The following is an 11,927-nucleotide window of genomic DNA, read 5'->3' on the forward strand; positions in this document are numbered from 1 at the left end:
AACAGACTGCAAGCCCAAAAGCAGCTTAGCCGTCGTTCTTATCTTTGAATAAATGTCAGTATGATCAAGCTAGGCCGGCTGATTGGTTTGTTGAATGTCACAAAATCATTAAATAAACTTTTTCAAGAAGATTCAATAAACATCTGTACATTTGTCACGATTTTTTTAAATAGATAAAATTAGCATCCGCTTCAGCATCTGCTGATGTGTAAAAAAACCTGCATCAGCAACAACCCTTGTCGAGACCAATGAACTCAAACACGATAGTTATAACTATGTGGTCTGTGGTTATAACAGATAGCACAGGTGAGAAATTACCAAAAAAAAATATGAACTATATACGAGTGAGTCAAACTCAAAGTCAAAGATTATTTATTCCATACATAAAATAAATTTACACTTGAAAACGTCACATTTAAGCTACTGCTCGTTCACTACGCTGACCTCCCTGAGAAGAACGAGCAAGAAACTCTAGGGATTGCTCTTTTCTAATAAACTTAAATGCTATAGAATACACTTTGAATCAAATTTGTGTGGATTCTGGAGCCGTGTCGTCTTTCCATACACCTTTATCTAACACGTAGTCGTCAATTTTGTAATATGATTTTTCAATTAAAATATTTTTATTGTAGTTTTTAAACTTAGGAAATGATAAACTTAATATATGCTCCGGAATGTTATTGTAAAAACTTATACAGTTCAACATAAAAGAGTTGTTTACCTTGGTTAAACGAAATCGTGGTACCATGAGTTTGGATTTAGCTCGTAAGGTTAATATTATGGATATCTTCTTTCTTATTGAAATTATGTATATTTTTACGGGCATATAAAATATTTGAGTAAATGTACTGTGAAAGCCAATGCTCTGAGAGACGAGCAATTAGGGTCCCGCCACAATGTGAATTTTAATTCATTTGTCATGAGAGTACCAACTCAACATCTGTCGACCTTAATGAAGAAGGAGTTTTGACCGAATAGTGTCATGTACCGACGTTTCTGAGACCGGTTACCGGACACTCATGTTGCGTCACAAATCGCGGATAATACATGTAAATTATTAGTAATTTAGTGTTTTATTATATGTATATGTTAGTCTATAAGGTATGTATTTATGGGTCTTTGTAAACTGAATATAAATATTTTCTTAGCGTAGATCTCTCCCTTTGTTTTCCATAATTCGGTTTCGTAGTCCATTGGGGGATAGAAAAGTGTCTTCCATGTTTTTTTGGCCAACTTTTACGTCTTATTGTGTTTCTCAATATATGCAATTTTGCATTACACAATTAAAATAAACTTTGTAATTTTTAAATTTATAGAATGTCACGATGTTGGACCACAATGATACTCAATTATTTTTGTGAAATGACTATAGTCAAAAGACCACTAACTAGTTTTTATAATTGTTAATACCAATATCGAGCAAATGTTTTCTGAGTGTTCGATCTTTATTTGTACTAATAATTATAAAATATACTTTCATAAGTAAAAATATCTAATACCATCATACTACATTGGTTCTTTAGTCATAAACAATTTTTCCACTTGCACCTCGCAGCGCTGTCGTTAAACACTTAACGAGTGTTCGTGCAAATACGGTAGTACCGTTTAACTCTAGGAGGTTGTAATAACTTGAAGTTAGAACATAATAAAGCAGCGTGAGAGGTGCGTGCGCGCAGGACGTCGCCCCGATTTATGCTGGAAATTCGCGTGCCAATACCATTTTTGAACCTAACTGGATTTCTTAGGGTTGAATTTGAATATATTAAAGTCTAGAATCTTCAAAGAATATTCTATTTGTTATTTCATTTTAACTTATTAGAAGGCCAACGGCTATCTTACAGAATAAAAACTTAAATAATAAATTCGTGCCAATTATAGGTCCTCACCGATAGGCGAACATTAAGTTGATTAATGAGCACTAAATTATAACTATATAATTAGTAACTATGTGATATCCCACCTTTTTATTTAAATTTCTTATTTTATTCTCACACTAGTATTTAAATTGAAATTTTGAATTGTTTATTTTGCCTCGCATTCTGATTTGTTTCATTCCATCGTCACTCCCTGCCCGATCGCGGTAGCGAACACATCATTTTAAAGATCATAATATTATTGTTAAACCTGAATAAATACCTATAAAACTGGACTTCCAACTTTTGAACTACTAAACTTACTAAGTAAAATATATGGAGACTGCGGCGGCTGAGGAGGCCACTACTACTCTCCAAATTACATTACATTATCATCAACAGAACTCCACCAGCCCGCATTACAACTATACTATACAGGTATATATAATGACATATTCGCAAAACTAGTGTTAAAAAGGACAATATCTATTTAATATTTTAAATTAACATTACTTTTACAACATAGCACCTTCTAATAGGCACGCGATCAAATGGAATACTTACAGTTATATTTTCTCCAGTGATCAGAAATTCGGGTGCAAATAGTGCAATTATGAATGTTATTGGGAAGCAATAGCCGGTTTACTTGCGAGGGACGAAGGCTCTTATGAGGCGTTGCGAGAGGCGCTTGGCATCGCGTTAGACTCTACGTCCGTGTGCGCCGCACACCTTGCACTTTCAATATTCGACTCGTAAGTAATTAGTAATCCTGTCATTCGAATGACAAATTAGTAAAGTACTAATTTTCGTATTCATCCCTTACTAATCCATAGATTCCATAGAGCACAACGATACTCGTCGTCACCTAGCACTCTCTGACATATGGCAAATACCGTAAATGGACACGGGGACAGGGATATTTTGATATGGACTTGGTGAATGATCTGGTGGAGTTCCGAAATAATAATCATTCGACTTGGGCACCCGACCGAATGCCAGGCATTCCGTATTGGTAATCATTCGACTCCGAGTCGAATGATTGTGTTTGGATTCGACTTAAGCGAATGATTTGCCCATTCGAATGATTAGTATTAGTAACATTCAAACTCGCGCATCGCTATTATGAACCTTCTTCGACATGCTGGCTTTATCATGATGTTTATTTATTTATTGATGGTTTTATTGTTACTGAACATTCACAAACTGCCTCTGTGGCCGAACGGTTACCATGCCGGACTGCCACGCAGAGGTCCCAGGTTCGATTCCCGGGCCGGGAGAAATATTTGTATGGCCTACATTTATTTCTCTCGTGAGTTTGGGTGTAATTTGTGGTTGTCTATGTGTGTCCATGGCACCCGCGACACAGGGTTTCCCTAGTGCGGGGCTATGTTGAGTGTGTGCGTTATTATTATTATTATTATTATATTATTACAAATATACGTTGCCCAACCCGCAAAGGGTCGAATGCCAGTCTGAATTTGATCTAAGTCTACCTAATAATATAATTCACACAGCCCTAATATGCACTGTAAATTCTATCGACACTAGATTTATCCCCGCAGCGTCGTGATTTGCGAGACATTATGATAAGTGGCCGACCGGCGCCTGCGCAATTAGAACACCGCATACGCTGAGCTAAATTAAATACATTAACTATTATTATTCTTAATAGAGAAAAGAGTTTGTTTGTATGCTTGCCTGTTGAACAATTAATCCTTACACTATCTTTATTTAACTAATAGAAAGTCAAAAGCATGTTCTTTTCTGTTTGCTGAACTCTTTTATATTTTCCTGGCGAATATTCACTCAAAAGGAAGGAATGAATTTTAACAGTCATTGCGATTGGGGGCTTAATACTGGCCTGTTAAAATTTACATAACTAAACATGTTTAATAATCACTACTGACATCTGTTGATAATCAAGTGCATTCATATCATATATTCACCTCTGCATTAAATATTTAAAATACAACTATCTGCTGGCTTTTAAATTGATAATGTGTGAAATTTATTAGGTTATGGGCCCAGCACGCTTCTATAGCGCAGCTCATATAGATTAGAAGAGTAATACAGAACAAGAATATTTTTATTTCAAGTGACGGAAGGAACAAGTCGTGTAGATAGATAGATAGATAGATAGATAGATAGATAACACGTTTATTCAGCACAAATACAAACAGAAACAAAACATTTACAATCACTTCACAGAGTATAACATAAAAGCACATAGAACATTCATTATTAATTTTATACACATTTATACAAAACACATATTGCGAGACAAAACAAATACTGTGAGAAAAACAAACAAATACTATAACAACTGATAAAATTTTAAAATACTTATGACTACAGTTTGTGCTGAAATGGGCCTGACTCAGCATAAATACTGTAGACCAAGAAAAGGCAAACAGTGCTGATTTTCTGCCAGTACCATATGGTGAGCGACATATGGTGTACGTGATGGTAAGCGACACGTTCACTTATAGCAGTTGCATTGCCACTCACGGCCCGTGTGGAACTCCTTACATCGACTTCGCACTCAGGTAGGACGCTGCAGTGACAAAATGTATGTATAAGTGGGATTTCAGGGATGCTAGTCCGTGGCCGCTAACAGATTGACTACATGTTTGCGTAATCAACTTCATGCAGCCGAGACCTCGACTGCATTAAGTCGGTTTCGACGGCATGCAGTTAAAGCGTGAAGTCCGAATTATCCCAGACCTCGACTGCATGACGTTGATAACGACTTCATTCATTAACTGCATGCAGTCGAAACAGACTTCATGCAGCCGAGATCGACTGCTTGAAGTTGATTACGACTTCACGCCTTAACTGCAAATATGCAATCAATCTGTTAGCAACATAACTCAGTGTGACTGCGGTGCCCCAGCACAGTCCATGTTGTATACCTACTGTAGTTGTGCCCTAATACCTACACGAGGGAAGATCTCTACGCGTCCACGGGCAACGTAGTCAAGGTAGCAATATACTATTCAAAGTCAATATAGTCCTAAACTAAACGAAGTACAGACACTATAAAAAGTATCACTCAGAGCTCTAAATCTGAGCATTGCCAGTGCATCCGTCAACCTGAAACATGAATTTGACGAATCCCATGTGTCTGCAGTTTCACCAGCGCCCTTACGCTACAAGGCCAGGCTGGAACGCAGTTGTTCTCACATTACTCGGGGATGGAAATATAGTGGATACATAAAGCCGTTGGTAAATAAATTGACATGCGATCATATCTCAAAAGTGCTTTTATCACATGAACATTGTAATGTATGAAACAAATGACGTATATTATATATTTTTGGTATTAAGTGACGGGACGAACAAGTCGTAGGCAGTGCTTTTCAGAGCTTCACTGATCTGGCACTGCCACTGCACACACATAAGTTGACAAGTCTAATGTGCTTGTAATTTCACCGGATCACAAAATCGGAATGCAGTAATGCTCACATTACGCTGTGGCGGCAGAAATAGGTAAGGTGGCAGTACTTCCCTGAACGAACTCTTTTGCAAGGATCTCTACTGCTAATAAAAACTTTTTATTCAAGCATTAAAAAAAATCATTTAAAAAACAAAAACCTGACTCCAAAAATATTTCGCTGGAAAGAAAAAAGTTGTACAAGAAACTGGACTGCAAAAAAATAATTGAAAAGAAATCAACAAGCTCTTTAATCTATAGAGCTTTGTTTGAGCAATGTAGAATGCACTATGCATGCGATGTGTTTTGTTCTGCCTATGACACTCCCACAATCAAGACGAATCTAATGACCCTTATAATAATATGTCAAAATCCATCAAGCCTGTACAGCATGACATAGACGTGGACATACATAAAAAAACATAACCTTCATTCTAACGCAGTCGAGTAAAAAGTTATCGACATTTCGAGATCTAAGGTGTTCGCGATTGTTACACATAGGAAATGAAACAATTTTTCCGGGTTTAAATCGCGTATATTTATTTTTTCGTTTCGACGTTTCGGGCCCTTTACCACCTCAGTCAACTTGTGACCATGGGACCTGTAATATTAGACAAAATTACGATGCTAGATTTTTTTGAAACATCAGTAACAATTTTATTCTATGAAGCAAGTAAAGCAACGTTAAATGACAGCACAAGTTCTCCATTGGACGTCGCAACAAAGTTACGACGAGCAGTTTCAATACCGACGTTGTCGGTGAAACAGTTGCAGTATGAGACATAGTCATAAATTTGAATGCTGCAATTTATTAATTCGATTAATTGTCTACTGTACTCAAATATCAGCTAGGTGTATAATATAAATGAAATAACAAACTTAGTCCTGTGATATTACTTTTATTTATTGTTGAGATGTTGTTATTCAATACTGTATTACACGTGTAACATTGGTTTATTTATCGAATTGTTAGGTTTTCACTATTGCTTCAATCTCATACGAAGAGAACATATTTACTGTCGTGAACTATGAAGACCTGATACGTGGGTGTAAATATTATTCAACAATATCACACATGTTGATATGATCCCAAGGTAACTAAAGCATTTGTGTTACGGAAATTGGAAACTACGACGGAACCACAAGCACCCAGACCCGAGACAATATAGAAAAGATAGTTTTCTTCATTAACCCGGCCAAGGATCGAACCGAGGACCTCAGAGATGGCGACACCATGGAAACCGGTATGCAAGCCACTCGAACACGGAGGTCGTCATGCATGGTTTGTTTGAAAAATAAACAAATAAATCAAATGTCGACTGCGAACTGGTAATCGGTACTATCTCAATTTTAACAACTTTACAGGTGAAGTAAAAAATTGTTTGCGTCGTTTATATAGAATCTGGTTTATTAAATAAAAATATGTAGTTATTAAATATTTTTATTACACATGTATGTAAACTACGTATTTTTATTTAATAATCCAGGTGCTATATAAATGATTACTTCTTCATCCTGTAAAGTTGTTAAAACCTTCCTTCACAGTTGGTATGCGATTTAGATCCGAAAATAATTCATTTACATACATTTATACTCACGCCTGTCTTCCACCGGGGTAGATAGAACATGGACCTCTACCAACTACGCTGTTGACTAACCTCCTTTGCATCCTCCACTCCCACTAGTCTTTACAAACATGCCCGTTTATTCTTGCTACTTTATGTTATTATATAATACAATTATTAATATTAAATATAAATAAATAAAGATAAATACAATGTCTACATACTTCTAAGATTTTTTTAATATTTTGTGTTAGTTCGTTCATAGCATGAGGAATGAATGGCATCGAAACAAACCCAAGTAGGTTTTAACGATATGGTACTTTTCAATATTTATGTATACTTTTTTCTAAAAACAATAAAATAAATAAAAATAAAACATATTATAATTTATTTACTAAAATATTTTATAAATTTGCGAATAGATATCAATTTTCCCTTGATGCTAACGTAGGTAAATGACATACTAATGCAGTGACCCTCTGGGTAACAAAACATCTTTTCTCGCGATTCTGTAGAGAACGTAACTAGGAAACCATTACTCTAGCTACCTGTTTCTACCACAATGAAACACGTTTGTGTTCCAGATTGGCGTATGCCAATATATATGCCAATACGTATTCCAGATCTCTATGGCGTATATTCCGTTTTGAAAAATAAGTAAGACTGAGGTCGCTCTTTGTGAATAGACATTTGTACAAATTTAAAATTTACCATATATATGTATTTCAAATAACATAGGTAAAAACAACCTGAAAGAGGTAAACGGGTCACTTACGTGGATTTTTGTCATATAAGTACGCTGAAGCTGTATATTAGTATAAAGTTTTTGTTTCACTATAGTTTCAAACCTTGTGAATGACAAATTTTGAATATCAACCGGAATCTTATTACAGAAGAGTATAATAAGCCCCTTAAATATTCGTGACTTAGTGAAGACGACTGTCAAGAACAACCAGTTTATTTTTATTCCTCATATTAATATTTACTTTTCTTATTAAAATATTATCCTTCTTAACATAAATTACACTGTAATTTTTAAGTTTTTATTGAATGTCACTATGTTTCACCACGACATACAATTATTTTTGCGAAATTACTCTACTAGTTCATTATAATCATACAAAGATCGAACACTAAAAAAAATTCCTTCGTAATATAAATAAAATTTTCATAAATGTACTGTGACGCTAGTGTAAGAATATTAATTTCTGTAAACTTATCTCTTAAATACACCCAACAGCACCCAAATTTTCTATTATCAGGTATATTTGTCACAGCACAGATTAATTTTTTTCACTATAGTTTAATACCTAGTTTTTAGTAAGGTTAAAAAAAGGGTACAAGTTATTAAAACTTTTTTTTAAGTTGGTTGAATTCTTTTTTTAAGTTTTTATTTTTTTACAATTAAAGACTCACTTCCCGTGAAAGATTATTAAAATTTATATATACGTTAAAGTTTATTACTTCTAAGCCATTTCTTACTTGCCAAATATATTTAAAAAGAAAAATTAATAAATAATTTCATATTTTTGAGTAAGGACATTTATCCAGAACTAGTTCACAAAAAGTTTATCTCATTTTTAGTTAAGTAGATTATCTTGTAATAGTTTCTAACAATATGGTAACGACATTTTTATTGACGTGTAGAGAATCAAATTCTACGTTCCGAAATGATATAATCTGGGATTTCACATATTAGATTTACAACACATATACTAGCGAAGCGATGTGTTTGAAACTAGCATCAGTGCATAGCTCATACTGTTACAAGGTTCTAAATACCAAATACGCTTAAGCACAAAACGTGTAGTCAATAAATACAGCATGGAATAAGTTCCCGTTGCTTCATTACAGTGCAATTAAACCAGCGATAAGAGTTCGTAATTACGTATGCTAATCTCACAGTTAATTCACAGCACTTGTACAAAGATATGCGATCCTGGTAGGTGCCATTATGTTTATCGATATAATTAAAATAAAATAGAATAGAGTTATAATATCAATGTGGGTTTATCAAGTTGCATTATCGGGTTCCTCGGAAACTAATGAAGTCGATAAAGTTTGTGAAAGAAATGGATAATTATTTAGTAAGAATTACAAAGAGAAAAATACAAAATTGAAACATTCCCCCTCAAAAAGTGTACTCCAAAAGACAACATGACGCATAGGTAAAGGAGTACATAAGTAATATAGAGCAAAGTCTCAGTCCTTCATCTTCATGCCATTTTATGTCCCACTGCTAGCACGGGGCTCCTCTCAGGTGAGGATTTAGGTCATAGTTTCCCTACCGCCCCCCAGTGGCGCTAAAGAGTCCTAGGTAGGGGCCTCGGAACAACTGGGGCGGAACATCGACGCTGTCCAGGGGTTGCTACCACATTTGCAAAAATAACCTAACCTAACCTCAATACAGAGTACTAAAAAAAAACCGACTTCAAAAGTCATTCATCCTCTAGTTTACCACCCTTGGAGGTCGAATATTTTCTTCAAATTTAAATGTGACCACTTCTGAGGTACCCTCTTTCCAAAAAAAAAAAGAATCATCAAAATCGGTTCACAAATGGCGGAGTTATAGTTAGGCACCTCTAGGTGTGGTATGCGTCTACGGCTGCATGTATCGCGTGAGCGGCTAAGTAGGCGGTGAGCTAAAAAGTTTGGGAACCTATGGTTTAGGCCATAGTCCGCCGCACTGGCCCATTGCAGGTTCGAGGTTTACACGTTTTTCGACGGCTGTGAACCTTCTCCCACATGTAGATTGCACCACGATATTTTCTTTCACCGAAAAGTTTCAAATTAAATTTAACGCACATAAATTCTGCGAAACTCAAAGGTGTGAGCACGGATTCGAACCCACGGCCCCTGCTTGAAAGGCGGTAGGTGGGTAACCTATCACAAAGTCAAATTTTTTTTGTCGAATTTTCATTACACCAAAAACCAAATTTTAACGAAACAGTTGCACTTTCATGGTATGTTGAATGTTTATCGCAAAGACACGATTATGTTCGGTTAGGTTAGGTTAAGTTTCACGTACGCTCAGACGATCTCCCATGCACGTCAAGACGTGCGTATTAGGGAGACCGCCACCGGGGCCCGCATTTTGGAGGTCCCGGACGCCGCCAGCGACGAAAAGGCAGACCGCTTGGCCTCCAGGCTCCGGGAAGTGTTAGGCGACGACGTTGCGGTCGCACGGCCCACAAAATGCGTGGAGCTGCGCATCTCCGACCTCGACGACTCCGTCGGCCGAGGCCGAGGAGGTGCGTGCGGCCGTGGTGGCGAAAGGGTCATGCTCCGTTGACCAGGTTCGGGTGGGCGCCATCGCTACCGGAGCGGACGGCCGCGGGGCAGTCGTCGTACGCTGCCCCATCGTCGTCGCCAAGGCGGTGGTCGCCACAAAGTTCCGGGTGGGGTGGAGCACTGCACACGTCAGAGTGCTTGAACCGTTGCCCATGCGGTGCTATCGCTGCATGGGCATCGCTCACGTAGGACGTCGCTGCCCAGTGAGCTTGAACCGGAGCAATTTGTGCTACCGGTGCGGCAAGCCAGGTCACCGGGCGGCTGGATGTCAGGCGGAGCCAAAGTGCGCCGTCTGCGCCGATCTTGGTCGGCCGGCGGCGCACATAATGGGAGAGAAGGCGTGTCGCCCTCCCCCAATGAAGGCTAAGGAGACCCCAGTAGCCAGGCCTCCACCGCAGCAACGGTACCTACGGCTGCGCCAGTGGAGGAAGTTGAGATGTCTATTGATGGACAGGCTTGAACTCAACTTCCTCCAGGTGAACCCGAACCACTGCGCCAGAGCACAGGACTTGTTCGTGCAGTCCATGCCTCAGTGGTCAGTGGACGTTGCGGTAGCCGCGGACCCGTACTACGTTCCCAGGCATTCCAACTGGGCTGGGGACATGGACGGTGTCGTGGTTATCGTCACGCCGTCGGCGGCTCCCCCTCTCGTCGTAAAAGAGAGGGGGGCCGGTTACGTGGTGGCAGTGTGCGGAGGAGGGGTGGCGGTAGTGGGCGTTTATTTTTCGCTCAACCGCCCAATGGCCGAGTTTGAGCCGTTCTTGTTGAGGCTCAGCTCGGTCGTGAGGAGGCTCGCCCCGGCGAATATTTTGGTAATGGGCGACCTCAATGCCAAATCGGCGGCTTGGGGCAGCTGCTTGCCCAACGCCAAGGGGCGAGCGGTGCAGGCGTGGGTGACGGCCAACGGCCTGGTCGTCGCCAACCGCGACACAGCCAACACCTGCGTGAGGAGGTGGGGGGGTTCCATCGTGGACATAACGTTCGCGACCCCCACCCTAGCCTCACAAGTGCAGGACTGGCGGGTGCTGGAGGGGGAGGAGACCCTTTCGGACCACGTATACATAAGGTTCAGGGTCTCCTCCTCGCAGGCGTCAACGACGACGCCTGCACGGCGAGGGCGAGGGCGAGAGGGGTTTCTCCGTTGGGCCCTCGCCAAATTCGATGCCGAAAGGACAACGGAGGCGGCTATCGTGGCCGCATGGGGCGCTTCCCCCCAAGTGGGTTCGAATGAGATGGCAGTCGGGTTCAGAAGGAATCTGACTGCCATCTGCGATGCCGCAATGCCCCGTAGCGGCGGCAGGCCTCCCAAGAAGAGGGAGGTCTACTGGTGGACGCACGAGCTCGCGCTTCTGCGATCCGCCAGCAACACCGCGCGGTTTAGATGAGGAATTTTTTTTATATTCTTTCGATAATCGTATCTTCGAGACGAGAAACTCTCTCCATCTAAATGGGTCTTTATACCTGAGTCCTTGGGCAACAGCAGAATTCTCACAAATCTTAAGTAGCTCGCGGAGGGCACATAATGATGGGCTCAGCAGCACCATGTCATCTGCATAGCTGATATTGTTAACTATAACGCCATCCAATGAGCAGCCTACATTAGTACTGCTGAGCTGAAATGAATTCTATTTTCAATGTGCAACAATCGCGAAAACCTAAGAAATCGATAATCTATATCTTCGCAATCGCAAACAACATTTACAATTTAAAAATAAATCTCCGAGTGCACGTCGATTTTAGTGATGTCAATAAACAAACCGCAAATTTAAATGTAAATAACAAATA

General features: G+C 39.4%; 1 protein-coding gene across 1 annotated transcript; it reads left to right on the forward strand.

Annotated features, from left to right (window-relative positions):
- The first annotated feature begins 2,189 nt into the window (after positions 1–2,189).
- LOC113235887 lies at positions 2,190–11,527 on the forward strand. The gene is made up of 3 exons (XM_026471809.1): positions 2,190–2,291; positions 9,859–10,083; positions 10,148–11,527. The coding sequence occupies exons 1-3, from the start codon at positions 2,190–2,192 to the stop codon at positions 11,525–11,527; spliced, it is 1,707 nt and encodes a 568-aa protein (XP_026327594.1).
- The last annotated feature ends 400 nt before the right edge of the window (positions 11,528–11,927 follow it).

Source organism: Hyposmocoma kahamanoa, unplaced genomic scaffold (assembly GCF_003589595.1).
Source record: "Hyposmocoma kahamanoa isolate Upper Pololo Valley unplaced genomic scaffold, ASM358959v1 88, whole genome shotgun sequence".
NCBI classification, from domain to species: Eukaryota; Metazoa; Arthropoda; class Insecta; order Lepidoptera; family Cosmopterigidae; genus Hyposmocoma; species Hyposmocoma kahamanoa.

Bases quoted from the DNA above. Each gene is read 5' to 3' on its own strand.
- LOC113235887 (XM_026471809.1), top strand. From the start codon at position 2,190: ATGGAGACTGCGGCGGCTGAGGAGGCCACTACTACTCTCCAAATTACA. The intron at 2,292-9,858 runs GTATATATAATG...ATGTTCGGTTAG, and splicing joins ATTACAACTATACTATACAG to GTTAGGTTAAGTTTCACGTA. The intron at 10,084-10,147 runs GTCGGCCGAGGC...TCCGTTGACCAG, and splicing joins TCTCCGACCTCGACGACTCC to GTTCGGGTGGGCGCCATCGC.